The 25963-nt window shown below is 46.9% G+C and overlaps 2 protein-coding genes and 2 long non-coding RNA genes across 10 annotated transcripts in view; 1 reads left to right on the top strand and 3 right to left on the bottom strand.

Moving 5' to 3' along the window:
- Positions 1 to 4599: 4599 nt before the first annotated feature.
- On the bottom strand, positions 4600 to 6840 carry HOXD1 (homeobox D1). The gene is made up of 2 exons (XM_005573553.5): positions 6055 to 6840; positions 4600 to 5701 (listed from the first exon to the last, which is right to left on the bottom strand). Exons 1-2 carry the CDS (start codon positions 6704 to 6706, stop codon positions 5367 to 5369), a joined length of 987 nt encoding a protein of 328 aa, XP_005573610.4. The 5' UTR covers positions 6707 to 6840; the 3' UTR covers positions 4600 to 5366.
- Positions 6727 to 22692, top strand: LOC135966557 (uncharacterized). 2 transcript variants are annotated; one of them, XR_012421250.1, is made up of 3 exons: positions 6727 to 6853; positions 19187 to 19344; positions 20091 to 22692. It is a non-coding gene; the product is annotated as an uncharacterized lncRNA (long non-coding RNA). The 2 variants fall into 2 exon arrangements; XR_012421249.1 differs by lacking the exon at positions 6727 to 6853 and adding an exon at positions 6958 to 7096.
- LOC135966558 (uncharacterized) lies at positions 16897 to 17748 on the bottom strand. The gene is made up of 2 exons (XR_010579936.1): positions 17648 to 17748; positions 16897 to 17476 (listed from the first exon to the last, which is right to left on the bottom strand). It is a non-coding gene; the product is annotated as an uncharacterized lncRNA (long non-coding RNA).
- Positions 21661 to 25963, bottom strand: part of HOXD3 (homeobox D3) — a 37855-nt gene continuing 33552 nt past the window's right edge. For 4 of the 6 annotated variants that reach the window (XM_065525677.2, XM_074009496.1, XM_015432385.4 and 1 more), the window contains one exon: positions 21661 to 24375. In XM_065525677.2, the coding sequence (XP_065381749.1) occupies positions 23618 to 24375 (758 nt within the window). In that variant the 3' untranslated portion in view covers positions 21661 to 23617. The remainder of the gene's footprint in view (positions 24376 to 25963) is intronic. The other 2 variants (XM_074009495.1, XM_065525676.2) reach the window with 1 other exon arrangement.

Raw genomic sequence — 25963 nt, 5'->3', positions numbered from 1 at the left:
TTACAGAGCTACAGTACTACTAAATAAACTCTTCAGTAATAACCAACAAAGGATTGTGAAGAAATGCTAAGGTGATAAGGGAATGTAATCGTCATCCAGACCAACCCACTTTGTTTTATAGGAGAATCTAAGACCAGGCAAGTTATTTTTCCTTTTAATCAGAAAATACAACTGGTACTGAAATCCAGGTCTCCTCCCTTAAGAATAATGTTCTTGGCCAGGGGTGGTGGCTCACGCCTGTAATCCCAGCACTTTGGGAGGCCGAGGTGGGTGGATCACGAGGTCAGGAGATCAAGACCATCCTGGCTAACAAGGTGAAACCCCGTCTCTACTAAAAATACAAAAAATTAGCCAGGCATGGTGGCGGGCGCCTGTAGTCCCAGCTACTCAGGAGGCTGAGGCAGGAGAATGGCATGAACCTGGGAGGCAGAGCTTGCAGTGAACGAGATCGCGCCACTGCACTCCAGCCTGGGCAGCAGAGTGAGACTCCGTCTCAAAAAAAAAAAAAAAAAAAAGAAGAAGAAGAAGAAGAAAAGAATGATGTTCTTACTGGGTATGACAGTGCATGCCTAAATTCCCAGCTACTTGGGAGGCTGAGGCAGGAGGGTCACTTAAACCCGAGAGTTCAAGACCAGCCTGGGCAACAAAACGAGATCCCATTTCTAAGAAAAGAAAAATAATAATGTTATTTTTTCAGGGTCCTTTACTTCAGCTTCAGTGGTTCCATTCTAGGAAATGTTTAGATGCTAACAATGTGGCTGCATTGTCTCCAGCTATATCTTTCTCTTCTGTTCATATCTTTGAGAAGAAAACGCAACAGAAGAGGACCTCTAGGATGAGGTAGGGTTCCCATTCTAACGCAGTGAAGTAAGACCACTAGTTAAAGTCAGCCACCCAGTAGCCCAGAAGAGCACAGTGAGATTGAGATGTTAAGACAGTAGAACAGAGTGCCAACCTGCCCTTGTCCCTATTATCCACTATTTGATGCATTTGAAGAGTAACAGTGACTCTGACTCTAAGATGTTAGAGAAAAGCAGTCATTGCTATTATGTCACAGGCAATGATGGCAGTGGAGAAAAAGCAATGGTTTCAAGGAAGGGGCAGATATGGATTTACTATGAACCCAGTGAAATTTAAACTTCACTAACTTGAACCATTCCACATCCTGGGAATTTTGTATTAACAATTTTGTATTTTTTTCCTTAAAGAGGTTTCCCCAAATTGTATAAGCTTAGGCTCTACAAAATCCCTAAGAATTCAGTGTGCTAAAGAGTCTAGTACCTTCTAGAAATGCCACAAAAATGTCAGTTTTAATAAACTTGTAATAGTTTATTAGCTATTACAAGTCCAAATGACTCTCTTCGGCCCTTCTTTCCAAAATATATCAGTAAGATTTCTAGAAGGCGAAGAGATTGTGTTGAAATCTTTACAAACTAAGTAATAGACCTTCCTTCCACACCAATATTTAAGATTTTCATCCTCTTGGTTCATTATTGAATCTAGTCAAACAGTTTCTATAGAAATTTTATTTCTGAATAACACATACAATGTAATAAGCAATTACAAATGAGATGTTGACATAGAGTTATTTTGCAGATTATGTTGCATGTTCATGACTTGAAAACATTAGATAGAGGTAAAAACCATGAACATCTTTGTTTCTATTTAGACGGATATTTATCTTTATTTGTGAGATATGACCACTATGGTTTTACTTTAAAACCACAAATAAAGTTTTAACAATGGGCATTTTTCTTGTTGAGAGGTCTGTGGTCAGACTGAACATCTCTCGGAACCTGATTAGATCCTGAGGTTTTCAAATTCAATATTCAGCAAATATAGATCATTTCTTTGGCCAAAAGAAATAATTAAGAACTTCAGAGCTAATGCAACTCTCCTGAGCCTGCTTCTGTTTTTTTGGATGACATGATAATCAGACAGCCTCTTCTGGTGTTGCTTCTCACCACGTTTGAGATTGAGACAGCATAAATCACACACAATCTTTTGAAACTCTAGGTGACATTGCTTTAGGTTTTTATATCAGCAAAGCCTTCATTTTCTAGTACTCAACTTATGGGAATTTTATATATTATTAAATGTTTTCCTTTTCCTCACTCCCAATTATCCTGATCCAGAAAAGTAGACACATGGTCATTATGTGAAGACGAAGGAACATTGAATAGTTAATTATACAACAGCCAGAACTGTCCACAGTAAATTCATCCTTGTAACAGATTTCTGGAGGGTAAATTAGCATATTTAGTTAGAAATCTTGTAAAATAGAAATGGGATTGTTTGAGTAGCTGCAGTTTACATAGTAACCTCACACTTCATGGAGATCTGACTCAAAATAACACAAGGCTCAAAAAAATGGGAAAAGGAATGCTCTGTAAATGATCCACATTGCCTAGGTAACTCCACTGACAAGATGTATTTGATAGTGTCTAAAATCCTCTTTTCCTGTATAAACACAGTGTCACTGTAATCCTAGAGAGTACATTTGCTTTCTCTTAGAACCTAACTCCCTTCAAATGATAGGTCTAAAATAAAATATGCAGAAGTCATTAAATTGTAGCATTTTCATTGCTGGGAGGGACCTCCAGAGGTCACCTAGTTCATCCCGATCTCCAGCCAGGACTCTTCCTAATACTGAATATAGCTGTACAGTGATCTGCATTAAGAAAGCTTTTAAAGATCCCTGGGGTTGGGCAAAAAATAGCTAATATTGGCCTGATTCATAGAACAGCATTATACGAATGTCATAATAGCCACCCTCATCAAGAAAGACATCCATCAGGGCTAAGTGCTAGTGCTCGCTTCAGAAGGAAAAGCTTTATTTTCTCAGAGAAAATGGTGGTAGATTAAGGAAATGACCAAGCATGTTGGTATTTTGTTGTTGTTGTTGTTTAGGTGTACATTTAAATGCTTATCAAAAAGGAAACATTGTCATGTCAAAGACCACTGCAGGGAAGCCCAGAGGTGGCTGTAAGCAAGCAGATCACAAGTCCTTTAACAAGTTCTTTCAAATAGCAGCAGAGCTCAGAGGGGGGCTGTTGTTTCAAACAAGATTCAATTAGCATCAAGTTATTGAAGGGCAGATGGGGAAACATAAGAATAATATTGACAGACCTGCTTTTTAAGCAATATCTTTTCCCTCTAATCAGCTGAGTTTGTTAGAGCTGATCATTTCTTCAACTCCACTCAATTATAGGTGCAAAGAATGAGAACTTCAGTGTAACTCCAATTTTCTAAGAGAACTACTCACATTGCTGTTTTATAGAAAAGGTAATCTTTCACAGTTGCTTAGATTTAAAGCATTATGCTGGAATCTAGAAATATAGCTAAAAGAGCTGAGGTTCTTATCTGAATTATTTGGGCCTTTAAGCCTTTCTGTTGAACTAAAGAAAGAACTTAAAGATACAGCTGTAAAATGAGGAAAATAACCTACTCCCCAAAATTGTCTCAAGTATCCACTTGATTCTGTGTGTTTATGTTGCATCTTTTTCTCATATTTCTGCAAGGTTATATAAACTCTAGTCAACTATGAATGCCTCCATGATGAGAAATGGGAGGTTGGGTGGAAATAGATTAGAGAATAGGTTTTGTGGTTTTTTTAAACCACATACTCTCTTGTCAACTTTCAAATTTTGTGCTTGTACCTCTTCCAAAGAATTCATTTGAAAATATTTCATTTTTGAAATCAGAAAGGCACTGTCTGTGCTCTCTCAGCCAGATACTCAGTCTGGGTTACAGGAAGTAGAAATTTGTGACTATTAGCCTTTCCCAGCCTCCTTTGCAACTCTTGACTTTGGAAATGGGAATTCAGCCACTGAGAACTTTTTGATGTGCAGCTGCCTTTCTCAGGGAACACTAACCAAGAAACAAAGTCTTCAGGTCACCTTTCCTCTTCCTTTTGTGAGGACAGAAGACAAAAAGTACAAGATCTCCCTGAAGTGTCTCCTTGGCTTTACAACATTCCACAGTAGGCACCTAACACTTGAGTTAATGTGCAGACTACACACCTACCATAAAACTAGGACACTCAAGGCAAGGAAAGTATTTCCATAGTTACTTGGACATTTGGCAGAGTAGTTTTCTCTCTTAAACTACTGAGATAATTGTCCATAACTTGCTGGGCATGTACACAACCTGTAGGAAGTATTATTTTTAAAAGTTATCCACCGGGCGCCGTGGCTCACGTTTGTAATTCTAGCACTTTGGGAGGCCGCGGTGGGCGGATCACCTGAGGTCAGGAGTTCGAGACCAGCCTGGCCAACATGGTGAAACCCCCATCTCTACTAAAAAAAATACAAAAAATTAGCTGCGCGTGGTGGCTTATGCCTGTAATTCCAGCTACTAGGGAGGCTGAGGCAGGAGAATCACTTGAACCTGGGAGGCAGAGGTTGTGGTGAGCCAAGATTGTTCCACTGCAGTCCAGCCTGGGCAACAGAGCAAGACTCCATCTCAAAATAAATAAATAAATAAAGTTATCAACATAAACAAATTCTCATAGCAGAATCAAGAAAATTCAAATACAGGAAACTGAATCAACTTTAAAGAAAGAGAATCATGATTAAAGAATGTAAGAAGCAGACAGCAGCAGATTCTACAATTTTTATTACAAAAAAAAAACCCTTTACATGCTATGACATTAAATGTCACTTACAAGGTCACTGCAAGCAAATCGTTTTTAAAAATATACATACTGTATATATTTACATTCAAGTTTGATAATATTTGTCAAGATATAGTTCAGATTCTACTCTTTACCCACTCTGTGGATTTCTTTATCTAGTAACTAAACAGCGATTGTATCATCACTCAGGCACATAGAGAGGTAGAAACCGCTTCTTAAAGGAAAAAAAAAAATGGAGTGCAAATGTGAAGATCATTGAAGCAGCTTAGCTACATCAAGGAGACCCTAACTAGCTTTGGTCATCTCAAAAAGCTGAATATATGTAGCCTTGTCCTTTAAATTAAAACCAGAAAAACTTTGGGCAGGTGCTCTTCTGAGCACATCAGAGTGCTGACAGAACTCAGCAGCTAATGGTCTGCCACTCTGCAACGAGAATTGCATATGACTAAGTGAGGCAAAGATAGCAGCAGAGCTGGGCTGGCAACTGGGCACCTTTTCCCTGATAAGACACAAATCAAAACCAAACAAGTGGCTTACAAGACAGCCAATTAATATCTGGACATATAGTCTGGGATTCAGAAGCCAACTAAAGTACTTCATTTCCCAAGTGAAACCCCTATTCATTTCTGTTCTCCCACCTCCATCCCAAACTGAGTTCCTAAGTCTAGATAGGGGTAGGGGTGACCTGGGACTTCTGCAGGCCACAGTTTTTCGGTCCCAAGTCCCGGCCTCACGAAGGCTCTTGGGACTGAGAAGGGCTGCCGGGGTTCTTGATAAACTTGGTGGGGGTTGTTCCAGAGAGGGGAAGTTGGAGGGGAGCCACAGGAATGGCCGTGGCCAGAAGCCCTTCTCGTTCCCTTTTCTTCTGTTTCATCCTGCGGTTCTGGAACCAGATTTTGACTTGCGTGTCATTCAGTTGCAAGCAGTTGGCTATCTCGATGCGTCGGGCTCGAGTTAAGTACTTATTGAAATGAAACTCTTTTTCCAGTTCTGTCAGTTGCTTGGTGCTGAAATTCGTGCGGATCGCGCTGGACGGGTTAGCGGTCCCATACTGGGCGAGTTTGCCTGCAACGTAAAGACAGGGCGTCAGCCAGGCCAGAGGCCGGGGACAGAACGTGGGTGAGCAGTGGAGCTAGTTAGAATCAAAGTCCCAGCGCAGCCCTCCTGGGTTCCTAGTAACACAGTTTGTGCCAGGGGAAATTTCACGGAGAGCTCCTTCCTGAAATTTTCTCAATGCCTGGCACATTTTCCGAGTCAGTACTCGAGGCAGACTCAATGGAATTCGCCCAGGAACGCGTCTTCTCCACAAAACCCAAACCGCTGTCTGGAGAGGCAGCGGCACCACGCTCCCAGCGCATTTCCGCGAGGGAGCCTCCGTCCCCAACCCCAGGTGACCCCATCCAAGCCCGCGGACTTACTTTTCTTAGAGGCGTTCCTCTTCACTTTCATCCACTCGAACGTGCTGAAGGCGGCGGGGAGGCCGGAGGCGGGAGAGACGGACTTGGGGTAGGTGCCTGGGGCCGGGGATGCGGTCTGGAAAGCACCAGGGTGGCCGTCGGCTGGCTCTTTGAGACACGCCGGGAAGGGGCCGGGCTCGCCGAAGGCCGCGTAATCCACCTGGCCGCTGAGGAGGAATGAGCCGCCGCCCGAGAAGACGGCCGAGGTGGCGTAGTGGACGTGAGCCCCGCCGTCGTCTGCCGCCCGCCCCAGCACGCCCGGGAAGTCGTACGCGGGCCCGGGCCCCAGGAAGCCGTAGTCCGTGCCCGCCCCTGCCGCGGCAGGTGCCGCACCCGGTTCGTAGCTCCCCTCCAGGGTGCACGGCGCGTACTGGGGCGCGGCCGGAGGCGGTGCCGGCGGCCGCGCGGGGGTGGCCGGGGGCGAAGGCGAGGGTCGGGCGGCGGCCAGGGGCAGACAGCTGACAAAGGCGCCGTCGCCGCTGCCCCGGGAGAAGGCGGGCTGCAGAGCCACGGGCCGGACGTCGGAACGGGAGAACTTGGGTGCCAAGCTGAGCACGTCGCCGCCGACCCCGCCGCCGCTGCTGCACGACACGTACTCCAGATAAGAGCTCATGGTTCCGGCCCCACCTTCCTGAGGGCGCAGGCCGGGGCCGGAGTGCGGAGCCGGGCAGAGGTTGGGCAGGACCGCCGCCGTCTGCGCCGCTCCGCCAGCCCTCTCTACCCGAGCTGCCCTCGCCGAGCCATGGCGAGTGTGCCGGAGGTAAATAGTGGCCTAATATACCGACGGGGGCAGCCACGTGGCGCTGGCCGGCCAATGGGCGGCCTCCCCGCACGGCCCGGGTCCCGACTGGCGCGCCGCTCCTCGCGCCTGCCCCGCAGCCAACTTAGCCAAAGCAGCCCAGGGCCGCCGCCCAGCGTCCCGGAGCCTTGAGGAGCGCCGTCGCGACCCGGGGTTGCCTGGGCAAGGGCGGGGCGAGAGTGCAGAATGCCTTCTCTTGGACAGGTATTGGGCGAGGTGGGGGGAGAAAGGCAGGATTGGCCGCTTGGGTGAGGGTGAGGGGATGCAGGGTCGCGAGCCGCTTCTGCTCTGGATCGTGGGGGACAAGTCCCTCGGGGGCTGACTATGGGCGTCGCGGCGTGGAAAAAGTTAAACGGGAGCGTGACTCTCGGGCGGTGGAGACTGCTCCTCGCCTACCTCCAGGACAGGTAAAGTTATTCCTCTTCCCCTCTTCTGAGTCCTCTGCGCTTTCGGTTTGCTTGGCACTGATGTTATCCCTCTTCTAAACCTAGAGCAGATGTTTGGTTTTTTCCTTTCTTCCCCCTTTCCTATGACTCATGGAACTACATTTTATGCTGAGTGCCGTGTGCCGGACAAAATTTTCACTTTTTGACTAGGCTTCCTCTTAACGTAACTTTGCAGCTTTGTTATCCCTCGCAATTTGTGGCGGCGTGATGAGGACCAGTGTTGTAGTGCCAGGTTTTGATAAAGTTTCTGCCTTATGGGGTAGTTTAGCAGATTTTCCCCTCCGGCTGGGTTGTTGGAATAAAGAATCCAGAGTCGTGGTGAAACACTCCTTGTGCTCCTATCTGGGAGGCTGGCACAGGCACCCGTGCGGCGCTTGCTTTCACTGAGGAGCTTGTCTGGAGGGCGCAAAGGCTTCCCGGGGACGGGTGAGATCTCAGAGGTTTGGATGGACTTGTACCTCGAAGCAATTAGAGCTTCTGCTCCATCAGATAAGTGCTGCATCGTCTCTTGCGAGTGAAATTTGAGGGCTCACGATGTTAATGGGCTCACGTCTTTCCCTTGATAATATGGTTTTGTGTACTGAGTGTAGAGAGACGGGAAATAAAAGTGCAATTGGCACAGGCAATGAAGAGTAGAAAGGTTACAAAGACCAGCTTTACATTAACAAACTTTCCAATTTCCTATAGTATTTCTTTTAATGTTCCCTTTTTGGGGGACTGTAGGAAAATTACAAATTAGATAAATAGAGGTTGTTTACGCACAGTAGTTATGAAAGATGGTGGTTTCCTAAAACCCTGTGTGAATAAAGACTCTAAAGAGTCTACTCAAAGCTTATATCAAGTGCCCTTGAAAACAATCTATTACAGCCTCTAAGTTATGGTAACCGAGGTTTTATTATTGTTTTACTGATCCACTTGTCATAAAAGAGCGATTGAGCTGTTGCCTAAAATTCCACTCTGAGGAAGTTTTTAGAATAGGAGCCATCACAGCCCAGGAAGCCAGTTCCTTCCAGGGTTGTGGACTTGTGGATAAACAAAGCCCTACCAAAATGTGAACTACTGATGGACCTGAAGTTGCTGCAAGATAGGGGAGGGGTGTCCCCAGGTTGAGGGGAGCCGGTAGAGGGTGGATGCCTAGGAATGAGCACAAAGTTAAAGAGATCTGTGGTTCCTGCACTGCTGGAGTTCTTGAGTTTGATTGGAAATGGAATACCTGGGCTGAAACAAGCCCTTCAATCTTGATTTTGCTATTTCAGTTTTGTGCTATAGCCAGTCAGATGACAAAGGTCGTAAATATTTATTTATTTATTTATTTATTTATTTATTTATTTATTCGTGCAGTGGCGTGATCTCGGCTCACTGCAAGCTCCACCTTCCCGGTTCATACCATTCTCCTGCCTCAGTCTCCTGAGTAGCTGGGACTACAGGCGTCCACCACCACGCCTGGCTAATTTTTTGAATTTTTAGTAGAGACAGGGTTTCACCCTGTTAGCCAGAATGGTTTTGATCTCTTGACCTGCTGATCCACCCGCCTCAGCCTCCCAAAGTGCTGGGATTACAGGCGTGAGCCACTGCACCCGGCCCTAAATAATTTTTTTTTTTTTTTTTTTTTTTGAGACGGAGTCTCGCGCTGTCACCCAGGCTGGAGTGCAGTGGCCGGATCTCAGCTCACTGCAAGCTCCGCCTCCCGGGTTCACGCCATTCTCCTGCCTCAGCCCCCCCGAGTAGCTGGGACTACAGGCGCCCGCCACCTCACCCGGCTAATTTTTTGTATTTTTTAGTAGAGACGGGGTTTCACCGTGTTAACCAGCATGGTCTCGATCTCCTGACCTCGTGATCCGCCCGTCTCGGCCTCCCAAAGTGCTGGGATTACAGGCTTGAGCCACCGCGCCCGGCCTAAATAATTTTTAAGAAGAGAAAAATAAAAGTTCTTCCCTAGCACCCCAGTTAGAAAATGATAGAGCTCCTCAGCACTAGCTCTATAAAAGTAGACACGTTTCTTCACTGCTCTCCTGTGCCATTTATGCAAAAGTAACAGCAAATAAGATGCTGCTGAGTTCACAATGCCCCCTCCTCCACCTCTGACTAGATTTTAATAGCCAGTTTTTACCTGCAAGATGTCCCAGCTCTCACAGTGTTCCCTCAAATGGTACTTATCCTATCACATCTTCTAAGCCTAGAGGCCCCATGGATCAAGAAGGTAGGATGGCTTTGTAAACCTCTTTGGGGAAGACATCCAGCCAGCTGCAACCCAGGGTTTAGGGCAGAAAAGTCAGCCTGACTGTCTGGCAAGTCTGACCAAAACCCCTCAAATTAAGGGCCTTTTCTCTAAGGTTCCAGAAAAATCAGGCTGCCTAGGTGTCCTGGCAGCTTTCATGGCAACAAAGACTAAGTTTTTCCTGCTGGGCATTTGGGGCAAAGGGTGGGTCCTTCCTGATATAATTAGGCCTTGACTTTGATGCACCCATGAGCTATCCACACTAGCTCCATCAGGTAAAATTTTTGGAGATTTAGCCTTTCCGAGGGAAGAAAGTGTCCTAAAAAAGAATGAAGTTTTAAAAAATACTGTTTTGTTTTGTTTTCACAACCGTGGGTGAGAGCGAGGGAGAGGTGTTCAATATTTGTTCAGACCCAATAGCATTTCTCTGATAATCGCATGCAGAAAACTACATTCTGTTCGGGCGCCGTTGTTCCCGCCTGTAATCCCAGCACATTGGGAGGCTGAGGTGGGTGGATCACGAGGTCAGGAGATCAAGACCAGCCTGGCTAACATGGTGAAACCCCATCTCTACTAAAAAATAAAAACAAAAATAAAAAATTAGTGGCACATGCCTGTAGTCCCAGCTACTTGGGAGACTGAGGCAGGAGAATCGCTTGAACCCAGGAGGTGGAGGTTACAGTAAGCCGAGATCACACCACTGAACTCCAGCCTGGGTGACAGAGCAAGACTCTGTCTCAAAAAAAAAAAAAAAAAAAAAAAAAAAAAAAAAAAAAAAAAGAAAGAAAGAAAAAGAAAAAGCTATATTCTGTTCACGCTTCTCTCCACTCCCTTAATCTCCAAATCCTTGGCATATCCCACACCTTGGGGCTTAGAGTTGGCATCTTCATTCTTGGACTTGTTCTTGACTTGCTCAGGTTGGAAGTCAAGACTCTAGTCATCTCATACTCAAATTCAACAGATGTTTGACAAGGATTTACTATGTAATGACGTTTTATTAGGAGAAAGTTAGGCTAGGGAAAAGACATTCTCAAACCAAAGGAGCTAGAGATTCATTTCTGACACAGGTTTTAGCTATACTATAAATCTACTCTAGAGGAATCTTAATGTATAATTATCTAAGGAGAAGTTGGAAGATATTATTGGGGAAATGTAGAAAGATGTGAATATAGCATATTTTGAGTAACATTAAAGTTTGTCTCTTAGATGTTCACAAAGTATGGGAGAAATGTCTTACTAATTTTATTACTTGTCAAGCCATGAATTCCCCAGGGTCACTTGCCCTGCTGGGTCCTGGTGCTGAGTTCTCCACAGGAGGTGACAGCAGAGGGGCCTGACTACCAGCTTGTGTTTGATGTCGGAATGCTTTGAAATCTCTCCCATCCTACTCACCACAGCAGCCACCCCCTACGCACTCCCTATCCCTTTCATGACTACCTTTCTCTCCCTTTCTAATAACTAGCCTCTTTTCTGCAGACAGAAGTGATAGAGGGTGGCAGTCTGGTTTTCTGTGTGTTTATTTTATTTTATTTTTGAGATGGAGTCTCGATTTGTCACCCAGGCTGGAGTGCAGTGACACGATACTGGCTCACTGCAACCTCCGCCTCCTGGGTTCAAGCGATTGTTGTGCCTCAGCCTCCCGAGTTGCTGGGACTATAGGCGCACGCCACCACACCCGGCTAATTTTTATATTCTTAGTAGAGACAGGGTTTTGCCATGTTGGCCAGGCTGGTCTCGAACTCCTGACCTCAAGTCATCTACTCACCTCAGCCTCCCAAAGTACAGGGATTACTTCTGTGTATTTGAAGTTGTTTTCAAGAAGCTCCAGGTAAGCCCTCTAGACAATTCCCACTATGTTACTGCTTGGAGGCACTTGACCACTTTGAAACTCTTGGCTTCCTAACCCCAAGTCACAGAAAATCTTGTTTGTTGGGGTAAAAAGGAGTGGGTGTCTTTTTTTTCTTAAGCCACATTAAGAGAAAGTGCAGATTAAGATGCAGTTCTCTGTAGCATCCCTCAGTCAGCCTAGGATGGAGGTAGGGATGCAAAGGAGTCCTAAGGACAAGAATTCTAAACCTTTTGGAAATCTGACAATGTGACCTTCCCTGAGGAAAACCATTTAAAGTGTTGTGCCTTTCCCTGAGAATTTTGTGAATGAAAGGCTCACTGGTCAAGCCAGTGACTGACATATGGAGGCATTCAAAAGTGTTTGTTGGACATAAGCAGAGGGGACAGAATGGTGTGTCTTTACCATGACTAATACTGGCTGAAGGATATCTTTAGATTGTTGCCTCCCAAAACCACATCAGGTGGGTAGAAATCACCATAGAATCTTGTTTAAAAGTTCAGGTTTCTTGGGTCACCCCCAGAGACTTTTACTTAATAGTCTGACTCCGAAATGTTTTTTTAATTTTTAATTTTTTTGTAGAGATGAAGTCTTGCCATGTTGGCCAGGCTGGTCTTGAACTCTTGGGCTCAAGTGATTCACCCACCTCAGCCTCCCAAAGTGCGAGGATTGCAGGCATAAGCCACTGTGCCTGGCCTAGGAATCCTTTTTTTTTTTTTTTTTTTTTTTTTTTTGTGATGATGATCCTAAGGCAAGATTTTTTGGAACCACACTTTGAAAAATTATGCTGTAGGAGTTGGGGTGGGAGGGGGCAGGGTGGGAATAAAGGAGATGTTCCTGTGGGAGGGACCATGAATGATGAGAGGTCATGGCTAGCTGGTACATGAGTATACCTAAAAAGTATCCAGAGGTTTGTTGGGTTGTAGAGGTCAATGTCAAGGTAAAACTTAAGTCTACTTGGGCTGAAGTTCTAGAACATATCCTTAAGAAGTGGTCAGTTGGAAGTTTCCCAAGTTTTGCTGACCAATTCGTGCTTTGCAGAGACTGGGCTCACTTCTGCTTCTTGCCGCTTCCCTACCTTGGCTTTGATTATGCCAGGGGTGTTGGAAGAGAAAGAGATTTGTGTCTCCCAGTCTCTTCAGAGAAAATTTAGAGTGGTTCTGAGGCAATGGGAAGAAGGAAGGAGTGAGAATGGGCATCTGAAGAGAGAGGACTCAGCCTTTTTTTTTCTTCCGTCTCTCAAATTGTCTGGAATATGCCTTTGAGTCCCAGGGATCCAGAGGGGGCCAAATGTCCCTTAGCCTAAGCGATAACTCTATCCCTGGCTAAAGGCTGACCTTTCACAGCCTAAGATGTCAAAGCTAGAAAACACCTTCCAGATAAGCTACATCAAACCCCTAATTTTAGAGAGGAAGTCACTTTACTCAGAGGTTAAAAGAGGTTAAAAGCCATCCTGCAAAAAATGGAACCACCTTGGGTCTCATGACTTTCCACAGTCTATTGCCTCTTCACAGTCGGCAAAGAGGAAGAGGTATAGTAGCCACTCCTTGGCATTGTGGCAGGCCTTGATCCCAAGCAAGCAGAGCAGCGTTCAAGGAGGTGCACTCATTTCCGAGAGGCCCCACAGTCAGTGGCTCTGAGAAGCCTGCTGTTCTGCCAGACTTCTGTAGCCTCATATTGAGTCCTCCTAGAAGAGAGGGTAGAGACAGACCTGGGACCCCACCACCAAGCAAGAGTAAAGAATCCCCTTATTATCATTGAAGTAGATCAGCATCAGGGCCCCAGGGGAACAAAACAACAGGTATCCCAAGATTAATTTTGCTGGATAGAACAAGTATAAATAAGGACACATATGAACACACACAGGCACACCCAGGTTACTTGTACTAACCATTTGTTGTTGTTGTTGTTCCTTTATTATTTTACTCAAGGTGAGTTCCATTTCTTTTTAATGGCATTGTTTTGTTTTGTAACTTTTATTTTAAGTTCAGGGGTACATGTGCAGGTTTGTTACATAGATAAACATGTGTCATGAGGGTTTGTTGTACAGATTATTTCATCACTCAGGTATTAAGCCTAGTACCCATTAGTTATTTTTCCTGATCTTCTCCCTACCCCCATCCTCTGCTCTGTTCCTTTATTATTATTATTATTATTTTTAATTTTTAGGAGACAGAGTCTTGCTCTGTTGCCCAGGCTGGAGGGCAGTGGCGTGATCTTGGCTCACTGCAACCTCCACCCCCTGGGTTCAAGCGATTCTCCTGCCTCAGCCTCTATGTAGCTGGGACTACAGATGCGCACCACCACACCCACCTGAGTTTTGTATTTTTAGTAGAGATGGGGTTTTACCATGTTGGCCAGGCTGGTCTCGAACTCCTGACCTCAGGTGATCCACTTGCCTCAGCCTCCCAGAGTGCTGGGATTATAGGCAAGAGCCATTGTGCCCGGCCTCTTTTATTTTTTCGAAAGGGTAATAAATTTAAATGTGCCTGCTTCAAGATTCAAAGGGTACAAAGGGGTATACAGTGAAAAGTCCTCCTCCCACTCTTGTTCCCAGCTACCTAGTTACCCTTCACATAAGCAACCAACTTGTATATCTTTCCAGAGACACTTTTTACTAGCATCATTTTTATGTGTGTATGTGTGTACTCCACAGATTTTTACACAAATGGTAGCATGCTAGGCAGACTTTTTTGCACCATGCTTTCCCCCCATTGTATCTTTCATACCATTCCATATATATCCACACATAACTTCCTGGATTTGTTGTTGTTGTTGTTGTTGTTTGAGACAGGGTCTGACTGTGTCACTGAGGCTGGAGTACAGTGGTGCAATCATGGCTCCCTGCAGCCTCAACTTTCTCGGGGCTCAGGTCATCCTCCCCACCTCACCCTTCTGAGTAGCTGAGATTACAGGCATGCACAAGCATGTCCAGCTAATTTTTGTATTTTTTGTAGAGATAAGGTTTCATCTCTACAAAACCAGGCTGGTCTCGAACTCCTGGGCTTGAGTGATCTGCCAGCCTTGGCTTCCCGAAGTGCTGGGATTACAGATGTGAGCCCCAGCATCTGGCCCTGGTTTACTTTTATAACTTCATACTGTTCTACTATATACACCTGCCACAGTGCATTTAGCCATTCCCTATCGATGGGCATATAGCTTGTTTTCAACCTTTTGCTATTACAAACACATGGTCAAGCTTTTACCTATTAGAAAAATTTGTAGAAGTGAAATGATTTAGTCAAAAGGTATGTGCACTGTCAGTTTTAATACATTTCTCCACAGAAATAAATTAATTTACACCTCTATCAGCAATATATGAGAGTTCCTGTCTCCTTATGCCTTTGCCGAGTCAATGGGATGTTGAAGTTTTTATGTTGCCAATCTGATAAGTGAAAAATAATACCTTTTACTTATCCTTATAACATCTCCCAAAATATCTCTCTTCCTTATCTTGAGCCTTTCATAATTCTGTATTACAAATGATAATACTAACATAGAAAAGATAAACAACTTGCTGTAATCATGCCCAGTGTAAATGGCCAAAGTCAGATGTTCAACACTCTTCCCTATACTACACCATTCCACACAGGGCTCAAGGAGGTTCAGAAAAGAGTAGGTGGCTTCAAGCATTCCCTGAAAGACACATGATATTTAAAGAAAAAAAAAAAATAAAAGCATGGAAGCTTTCTGACATCTGCTAAAAGACCTCTTCTTTAGTGGTTTGATACCAATAACACATTTCTGCATGAATCATCCAGCGAATACTGCTCTTGAAGGAGAAGGCTCTGATTAGCAATTTGATCTGACCTAGTCCTAAACATTAGCTTGGATTCAATATCTAGGAAGCAGTAGGATGTTGTTGTTTTTAGTTTCTCTAAGACATTTCTCACTTGACACCCAGGATCTAAGTATTCATCAGCACGGTGTGAGTGCAGGTGTGTTTTTCCTAGGTTTTAGCTTTATATAGAACACTCACTTGGACCTGGTGAAGATACCAATACCTAACACACATTCCCATACAACTCTAATGATAAACCTATGAGGTAGATATCTTTATTGACTCTTTCACTGGTGAAACTGAAGTCCAGAAAGATTAAGTGGGTTGCTTAGGGCCACACAGTATATCAGTAGCAAAGCAGAAAATACAATGTAGACTGCAACTGAACTCAATAGATTCCTTGCAAAGCCTTCTCTTCTTCCTCCTCTATTCATTTTAGGGAATGACGTGACTCAGTCCTTCAAATCTAGAGGTTACCATCCACAACTCCTCTTTTACTCATCCAGTTGATCACTAAGCCCTGTGAATTCTACCTCTAAATGTCTTTTCTCTTCAGTCTTGTTACTTTAGTTCATGTATCTGCTGTGTTGTTGCAGTCGCTTCCTATTTTGTTCTTCTTGCCTCCTACCTCTCCTTTCTCTAATCAGACACAGCATCCCTGAGCTAGCTTCAAAATACATAACTTCACATCCCAGCTTAAAACCTGCAGTGGCTCCCCACTCTCTACAGAGTACGTCCAGACTCCTTCACATGAGCCCTGTGCAACCTCTCTTTTTAGCCAGGATGACCACACTCCAAAGTACTCTCCTTGTTCCGAGTCCAGACTTTGCTTTTTCCTCCTTCTTTCCTTTTGCATGAGTTGTCCTCTCTACCTGGTATGGCCTTCCCTTCTTGACCTGAAAAACGCTTATGCTTCAGGAGCCTGAATTCACCTCCTCTGAAACTGTTTTTTTGACATTGTAGTACTATTAGTGGCTCCTTTTTTATTAGAGGAACATTTTGACCACACCTCTGTTATAGCACCTGTCATATTGTTTTAGGATTATTTCTCTTCCCTACTAGATTGAAGGGCACACACCATCAGTGACTCGTCTTTGTATCCCAGAGCCCAGCACAGTGTGCATAGGAGCTGTTTACTAGGAATTGGTGAAAGGCAAGGAGGAGAAACAGACTGAACCAAGGACAGCAGGACCAGTAGTTTCATTGCTCAGTGAGTTCAGGACACTGTGTGAGGCTTAATACTTCATCTTGTATCTATCTGAAGCAAGATGATAGAACATTTTTCCAAGCAAGTTAATTTTCCACCCAAGAGGATGAAGGGAGAGAAGCCTGAAGGAAGAGAGGGCAAAGCTAAGGCTTTCTGTCCTTCAGGGACTCTTTCCTGTGGGCTGAGGTAACACATTTAGTAACTTCAGAAACATTTCAGCTGATGTCCCCAAGCAAAAAAGGGTAAAAGGGGAACTAGGCTGGAACTTTGTTAGGATTTACAAAGAGAACAGTATGACCACTCCAGAAGGGTTATAAAAGTGCTCCACCACTAACTCCACCAAACCTTCCTGCTGTAAACAGCTCTAATCCTAGTGACTACCCTCAGAAACTTGCTGTCTATCCCTTTAGGGTGTTCTTAAAATAAGCCGGAAAGAATGGAGGTAAAAATACTGGAGTGTTTCCTCCACACTGGAAAGGAGAGGTGAGTCATATCATTGTGATTGCTGTTTTAAGTATATTTTTATTGTTATGTTAAATGGCATTCAAGTTTAGCTTCAAGTTCAACAGCAGTCTTAGCCTACCTCCTCCCACACAAATACTCCTGCCAGTAAATAGGCACTCTTAAATAAAACAGTGCCTGCGAGAACCTTCTGACCCATTGAAATTAGTCTTGCCCTGCCTTCTGAGGTGGATTCGTTCCTCTCTAGGTGTAGAGCGGTATTTAAGGGTGACACTCGGGCACGCAGGAGGTGTGGCAGGGGGCGGGGAATGCAGGGTCACTGTAGGTCAGGGACGGATGTAGGTGCAAGCGCGTTGGGAGGGCCCTGGGCTCCCTGGGAAGTCCGAGGGCAGGCGGCAGGGCTGGCAGGTGGCAGTGCTGGCCCCCAACGTGAGGCGGTGACGGCGGGCCCTGTGCCCAGGCCTTGCGCTGTGGACCACTGTCCCGGCTGCGCAGCTCCCCAGCAGGCCCCGGGCTCAGGTCGCGCCTTCAGTTAGCGCTCAGCCTGCGCGCCTGCCTCTCCTCCGCTGCGGTTGCTGGTCGGATCCCAGCTGGCCCAGACATGCTCTGAAGTAGGAGGAACCGCTGTCGAGCGAAGAGTGCACACCGGGTGATTGATGAACTCTTAATAGAACTAACCTCTCCCGCCCCCCGCCCTAGACACACACAGAGAAATCCTCCACCCCAGCCCCTTCTCCAGTCCTCCTCGCGGGCGAGAGGGGACGCGGCCGCCAGCCGGTAGGGTGATTAACTCACCGTCTGTCTTTGCAAAAGTGCTCCAGGTGGATCAGGAGCACCCGCCCACCCCTTCCGCAGCCTGGCCGCTTGCGGAGGCGCGGAGAGCGCGGAGCGAGCGCGCGCGTCACATGGCGGCGCGGACCTTTGTGCCGCGCGCCCGCCAGACCGCCCAAGAGGCGGCGGCTATTGTTCCCCGCCGGGGCCCGGGGCGCCCTGAAAAGGGGTCCACGCCAACCCCCTCCCCAGCGTGTCCTCAGGTCCAAGGACGGGTGGGGCTTCCTTTGTGTGTTCTCTGGAAGGGGCTGGGATGGCATCGTTGCTGCCCCAAGGGGTAACCGAGGGGGGTTGAGGGAAGATGGTACCAGCTCCCTAGAGCTCAACTCACCAGACCTACTCTTCGGCTCGGCCCTTGCAGAGGAGGTGGAGAGGGGTATGGTATTTGTAGGGCAGCGCTGTAAACAATGGAGCCATCAAAAGGCATTCTACCAGCCTTCTCACCAACCACGCACATTCCTGGCCCAACAAGCCCTCCTGGCCTGGTTTTGAGCCCTGCTTCCCAGGTAAAAACACTCTGTACCAGAACTCTCCATGTATTCTGGTTTAAATTAGGATTTAAATTCTTCTGGCCCTTACTAACGTTAAAACACAGCTTTTATGATTCTCCAGATAGTCTTTCCTTAAAATAATCCAGGAACCAATCAGGACATTTTGCCCAAGATCTAGGACAGGAAGACTCATGCAGTAACTCCTGCCTTACAGATCTGGGGGCCCTTCACCTGCCTCTGCTACTGCAAATGATTGGATATTCATCTGCCTTGGCTTTTCCCTCATGTGTGGAAATAATTTTGTTCACTCTGTTTCATGCTGGACCTGGCCTGAAAATGGGCCCTTATGTTGTCTTTGCACTTTCCAACTTGCCAAGGTAGGTGTGAAACCTGAGGGAAGTTTTTAGGAATAGGCTTTAGGCCAGGTACTTAAGTGCATTTGTTCCTAACCTTGGACTCCAAAGATAAGGGCATTTGTAGCTGGAGTGGAAAACAAGGGAACATGAGAACTAAGATTTCGTCCTCTGTGATGATACTCATCATTCACTATCCTTCTTCTCCAGCATCACCAGTGCAGAAAGTGCAGAATATGTACCCAATTTTTTTTTTTTTTTTTTTTGAGATAGAGTTTCACTCTTGTTGCCCAGGCTGGAGTGCAATGGTGTGATCTCAGCTCACTGCAACCTTGCCTCCCAGGTACAAATGATTCTCCTGTCTCAGCCTCCCAATATACCCAATCTTTCTCCTTCCTATCCAGGCCTTCTGCAAGAGAGATCTAAGAACCAGCCCTCAAAGATAGTAATACGGGCTTAGCTAGTGACAACCCAGTCTCAGCTCCCTGTTCCCAAAGTGTCTAGGAATAGGGCCACTCACCCAAGCCCTACATATATACTCTCTCTGGGAAGTTGCAGTGCCTTGAAGTGATCAGGCCATAGGCCTGTGAAGACTGGGGTCGTCCATGTCCCTTCCTGCCTGCTCACAAACTTCTGTTCTTCCTATTCTTTTCTTTCAGTTTCTGAAAGAAGGACCAAAGTAATGCCAAGAACTCCCAGATGAAGAGGACCTTCCTTAGACCTGTAACAGATTCACTACTTGACTTCAGAGGGAAGTTTCAGCTAATTCTCAGGAAAAGGTCAAAACAGGCCTGTGACTGTCCCTCCAATACTGAAGGTATAAACAAGCTTCTGGCTCCCCCAGGTCAAGCAGAGGAACACTTTTTATTAGAATGAAGGGTTACTTCTTTGTTATTCAAACACACACCCACACACATCCTCTTTAGTCTCCCTAATGAAAAACCTCAACAGATGGACAGCCTGAGCTCCCAAGTCCTCAGGCTGAGAAGATGCGCACTTCACTCAAGGGCCAGTGGGCTGGTACAGACTAGGGAAGGGAAAAGGGACAAAGGCTGCTAGTATAGGTAATCACTATCTTTTAATACTCCTAACACACAGAAATTCGAAAAATCTTGTTCAGCAAGGTTAGCAGCCTCTGGAGCCTCAGAAACTAATTTGGCTGATGTGTCTCTGATAGGGAGCTTGGGGCTGAACCAAGGGGAAACATTCTCCTCCTATATTCTCTCCTCTCTCTCATTTGAAAGCCTGTACAAAGAAATGGTACAAATGGATGGTTAACTTAATGATTCCATCAGAGGCAGATTTTTCTCTGTCAGGTCCCTGGATGAGGTACAGATCTGAAAGCCAGGAGGCAGAATATGTACTTAATTGCCCTTTCTGACCTGCTTACCAGTGGCCAGGACTACTCTCCAGGCCTTGCTGCTGCCACTTCCCTATTCTCCCTGGCTAGTTCAGCTGGGTCTCAGCACTTCAACTCCTGGCGGGATCCTGGGTTTTTCTTGGTTGCAGGGAAAGCTCTCACTGTCTGCATCTCCTTCCCCACCCCCACCTCCTGTTTTGCAGCTGGCCATTCTGGCTGCCTCACAGCTCTCCTGCCTTAATTCACATTTGATTGCCTGGACAGAACCACCAAGAATGTCCAGACGACTGCCACCCGTCACCCATGGGCCTGAGATCCTGCCCTGATGCCTTTCTTCAGACCCCGGGAGGACCCACAATCTCCCTGATCCCCACCTTCCCCAGAGTGGTCTCTATAGGAAAAAAGCAGAGCTAGCTAAGGCCTGAGACAGAGCCATTTCTTCCCCTTGGGCAAACGAGGTAGACCCTCCCAGAGACCAATGCCGGAGAAGCCCGGCCCCGATCTCCCTTTATATGGCCTCCCCCATCACGGAACCCGTGGGAAAACCTGGCACACAATGGCGCGGCTGCTCCGGGCACCCTCAACCCAGCGCCCTACGGCAAGGCCTGGAGCAGCCTGGTGGTCTTGGTGCGTTCCCTTTGCCCTCCCCCCAACCCTCCGCGAGCACCCGTCCCGGGAGAGAGACCCTGGCTAGGGTGGAAGTTGCCTCCCGCAAAGGGCGCTGTTGCTGGGGCTTCCCCTCCCCCATTCTCTTGTTTTTCTGCTTCTGAGACTCGGAAGGGAGGTGGCAGGCGCCTCCACAGCCGATAGAGCAGCTATTGTGACCTTCCCTTGCAGAGCGGGAACCCAGCCCAGTGTGTACCGCCGGCGGTGGCGGGGGAGGAGGCGACTGTGTGTGCAAACCTCAGTCGCAGAGGGGGTGGCACTGGGAAATAAAGGTTTGCAACCTCAGGCAGTTGGGCCCTTCAGAGGGCGTTTGGTTGTGTTTAGACTCGGGTGCTTTCTAACACTAATTGCAGGCTCAAAAGGAGCGGAATTTATAGCGAAGGCCAAGGCGGCTTGTTTATAATTTATGAAGTTTTAAATGGCTGTGCCGCGGGCCCCAACTTTCTCCTGGGCTGGCAGCCGCGCGGAAACGAGCCCTCCCACGGCTCGCCGCCCACCCCCACCCACGCCCCTCAGATAAGTCTCACGCCAATGACAGGAACAGATCCGAGCCATTCTTAGAAGTCTCGGGAACCTCCAAAGGTGAGAGAAGGTGGCAGATTTGGTCCAAGCCCTCACCCCACTCGAGAGGAGGGCATCAGGGAAGGCTGCGGCTGCCCGGAGAGGAAGCCCCCGATCCCACACTTCCTTGGAGCCTGAGTGTGAGAGGAAGCTGATGTCAGCCGGGCTAGACACCGTTTAAAGTCTAATCCATGAAACCCTAAGCCGCAAATGACACTTGGGGCTTTGCAGACACCCGCAGACTCAGCAGATACTCCTGCGGTAACACACTGTGCTGGAAAACGCCTGGAGCCATGATACATTATGTATTTTTATTATTATTTATGGTAGGAAGAGGAGATGAGGGAAAATCGGGCTGAATCTAAGCAGCCTGACAATTCAACTATTTAATATTTAGCCAGTTAAGAAAGGTGGTTGTAATCCCTGCAAGGCAGTGAGCTCTTCTTTGATTTCGCTAATTGCTTAAAAAATAAATTCTTACAAGACAATTAGAAATTCTGCCTATGGATGCAAATTTCATAGAAAACAATGTTAAGCCTTGAAAGTGGGTAAAATATGCCTTCGATTGAAGTCATTTATTCTGTTGATACACTTCTACAACATATATATTTTAAACCTGCTCAGATAGAGTGAAATTTAGCAAAAGGATATCCCCGCCCACCCTCAAATCTAACATGCCATTTTAAAAACAGCACAAAGGAACAAGGAAACTAAATATTATTTTGAGCCATCATTACTTAGTGAAATACAAACATCCAAATAGAAACGATTGTTGTTCCACCAGAAGATTAGAAGTTAAATTATTTCCACACAATAGGAATTTCACCTTGTGTCATCGGGGATGTAGTAGGAGTTGCATTATTTGTCAAACCAAATAGAGATGCGTGGGCTGACTTTGCTGAAATACAAAAGAATTGAACCTTATCAGAAGGCGTTTTCTAAGTGGCCCCTCCCATAGAAGCAGGGAAGTTGTCCACCCCTAGCAGAAGCCACATTATTTACAAAATGGTTATAAATCCTTGAAGACATTTTTGCCCATTTTGTACAAAGTAACAGGAGTAAACAAGGTGTTTATATTTATTATGTTTCATTAATGAAACTTTTATTACTTTACGTCATGGGGAATGCTTGTTTTCTTTAGAAATGAACTAATGATCACTACAAAGGAAGAATTCATGACAGCATTTCCTAGAGAAAAAGCTTAGGTGCGCGTCTCCAAATGATGGTTTCTTTTTCTACACCTTAGCTTTTTCATAGCTCAATTTTTCTTACAACTTCTCTTGTGTTTTTTCTTTGATTGTCAGTTTTCTTTCAAAGTTTATTTTTTGTTACTTAATGCAGAAAAGTGAGCTCTGGCCTCCCCAGTGTAAAAGTCAATTGTGTCTAGAAAGAGGGCAGTAAAAACAGCAAAGCAGGCGCTGCTTTCAAAAAGCCCTGTCCAAATCATCCTGCCCAGAACCTTTTTAGGTTTGCATCCTCATTTCCCCCTCCCCTAATTTCAATAGCTGGAAAGTAATCAAGTATCCCCAGAACCAATTTATGCACTAGACTCCAAATAAATAAAGTAATTTTTTCAAAGTGTCAGTCTGTTTTGGGGCCTTCCATAGGGATTGTGCGAGATAAAGGCATAGTGATCTGCTTGCAAGTGTGCGTGATTAACACAGATACACTTCCGACTGAGAAATTTTTTTATTCTAAATATTTGTTTCAATAGTACCAGACAATTTGAAATCAATAAGCTGTGGTGAGGGCTGTGTTTTTTGAGAAATGACCAACGTGTGTTGTGCCACGCCACCGGGCTTCCTGACTCTACCCATGAAGGACAGTTTGCGGTCTTAATGCTTTACATCAACTACAAACACCAGCCACGGTTACGACTGTTCAAAACTACTCTCTCAACTAGTTCAGACCAAAGGGGACTAAGGAGGTAAAATGTGGCCCCCACGGCCTGGAAGCGAATTTCTAAGATCGGCTGGAGAAATCTACAAATATACACATAAATACATTCAGACAAGGATAAATAATCAGGGAAACGAAATGACTCGCTTCAAATAATAAATACAGATAGTTTAGTCCGATGCAATCCTTACAGGACAGGAAGGAGAATATAAATTAAGATCTCCGAAACTAAGCTAGACGTGGGCCAGGCCCAAGACTCTCCAAGCTCTGGTCCCTCTGTAGGGCGCGCCGCCGATGGGTCTCAGACTTACCTTTGGGACACCATTACCAGATTAGAGTCCCTCGGTCCGCAGTATGTGGCACTGTCAGGTTTACAGGGAAGGATCCTTGCGGCTGATTTATGGCGAGTCACCCAAAGGAAGACGTCCATGCAGGGGAGGCTCGGTCGCCTGCGCCTCCACTGCTGGAGGCCTGAGACCCGGGAGGCGGAGGCAGGGCAAGAGCAGGGAAGGGGGTTCCCGAACTGCCCCGCGGGTCCCGCCCGCCACCCCACCACTACAGCAAGAGAGGTAATTGCGCCGCGAGTTCAGGCCGGCGGCGGCCGCTACAGATGCGTCAGTTTGGGAGCCTCTGGCAGTCGTCCCTGAGACGAGTGGTGGGCGGAAAGATCTGTGTAGGTGGGATGAGGGTCGCACGGTCCATGGTGATGGTTGCCTGGAATCTGCGCGGCGCAACTGTAGTCCACACTTGCCGACGACGGGTGCGAGAGGTGGCCCAGGTTGAAGACAGGCCCGGACGCGGGCGCCATGGACTCGACGAAGTTGCCGCCCACGTACACCGGGCTGCCCTGCAGGTTGGCGCTGGCAAAGCCGCCGCCGTTGCTCGCCATGGGATGAGGCTCGAACTCCGGCGCCGCGTAGCGCTTCTGTTGTGGCAGGCAGCTGCTGAGCGGCGCCGTGTAGGCGGCCAGGCCGTACATATTGGGCTGTGATTTGGCGAAAGCAGGCGGCGAGGGCGCGTCGTAGGCCAGGCCGGGCACTGGCGGCAGCTGGCCGGAGTAGGCCACGTGGCCAGCGGCGCCGCCGAGCGGTGGGCTGCGCTCAGGTGACTGGCCAGCCGGCGAGTGCAGGATGCCCTTGGCCTTCTGGTCCTTCTTGTACTTCATGCGCCGGTTCTGGAACCAGATCTTGATCTGGCGTTCCGTGAGATTCAGTAGGTTGGCCATCTCCACGCGGCGCGGCCGGCACAAGTAGCGATTGAAGTGGAATTCCTTTTCCAATTCCACCAGCTGCGCGCTGGTGTATGCCGTGCGTACCCGCTTGGATGCTGGGCCTGGCGGGCTCTTGTCCTCGCAGCTCTCTCCTGGGCAGGGAGGGAGAGAGGGAGGGCGCTGAGCGAGTGGGTGGGGACCCTCAGGACTGGAGAGGGGTGCTTCCCTGGTTCTCTTTTCCTCCTCCCTCCCCCCACCTCCAATCCTGGCTGGGGTGGGGAGGTATTATTTGAGAGGTATGATTCCAAGGGGGAATTCACCTACCTACCTACCCCCTACTAGGCCTACCTATCAGTCGCACCTGAAACCCCCATCAGCCTTCTGAGATCCGGTTCACTCTGCCCACCCTCTCCCCTGCAGCCCAGTCCATCATCCCATACCCACCCAAAGGCCATGAAAGAGTTTAATGAGAGACCAGGAACAGCTGGTAAGGCCTCCCCCTGTCAAAGAAGGGCCAGACTCCTTTGAACACTCCTCCCAGCCTCTGCTGCCAGGGGTGGGGTGTGGAGAAGGAAAGGAGGAAGAAATAGTTCCAGCCTGCCTTGCTTAGGAGCTAGCTCCTTGCCAAAGTCCCCCACCAACCCCCAGCAAAGTATGGGGATGGAGATCTTGGCACCCCACTGCAGCCCAACTGCTCCCAAAGCCAGGGAGGTGACAAACCAAAAAAATAAAAAATAAAAAAATAAAAACCAACCAACCAAACAAACAAACAAGCAAAAACACTGCCTGGGTGTTTTAGGGAGTCCAAGGCCAGGCTGGAAGTGTTTTGAGTATTCACAGTGCTAGAAGCAGCAGCCTCAACACTGGCTTTTACTACCCTGCCACCTCTCAGCTGCTTGTCCACTCCCTCCCAGGGAAGACAAATGGATTTCTCCTGGGAGGGAGGGCCTGAGCCTGCAGCTGAGGAAGGAGGGGCAGGAAAAGGAGGTTGCAGGCAGGAGAATACCTTCCCCCTAGGAGAAGCAGCCCCAGAAAGCATCAGGCAAACCAGATCCCTGATAACAAGCCACACCCCAGGCCCCAAACTTGCCCTGGACCGGGAAGCAAGTTCATCTACCTGAAGATAAACCACATCAGATACCACATGGTCAGAAAATTTCAGGAACCAAGCAGTCTAAGCAGAGAGAAGGAATGGCCCTCAGAGCTCCTGGCCATGCCTATCTTCTACAAGATAGGGTGGACCTAGAGAAGGCCCCAACTGGAGGGTCTCCCCTTCCAGTTAGAGAAATCCAAGGCTGTTATTGTCTTCCAGAATATCCTCTCCTACTAGGACAGGCACCTCCCCATTATGGATTTGCTGGAGTGGGAGAATTGGGCCAAGGTGGGCCAAATAGAGACTCGTGATTATGCTTAGCAGCCCTTAAAGCCAGACTGGTTGGATTCAAACTTTGCAGTTTCATGATCTTGGGCAAGTTGCCTATCCTCTCTAACAGTTTTCTTATCTGTAAAATGAGGATGTTATCATATACCTACCTCAAAAACTTCTTTGAAAAATTAAATTAGATGATGCTTAGAAAGTGCTTAGTATAGTACTTTCTAAGATTTTAGTTTTTATGAGTTTAAGGGAATGAGATTCATGTGATATGGGCTATGTAACCACCTAGTCTTGGGGATTGTAATACCTATCTTCAAATCTTGAAGAGCTGTTGGGTGGAAGAAGGAACGGAGTTATAATTAGCA

Source organism: Macaca fascicularis, chromosome 12 (genome assembly GCF_037993035.2).
Source record: "Macaca fascicularis isolate 582-1 chromosome 12, T2T-MFA8v1.1".
Lineage (NCBI taxonomy): Eukaryota > Metazoa > Chordata > Mammalia > Primates > Cercopithecidae > Macaca > Macaca fascicularis.
The sequence above is the reverse complement of the archived record's forward strand: the minus strand, read 5'-3'. Positions and strand labels throughout refer to the sequence as shown.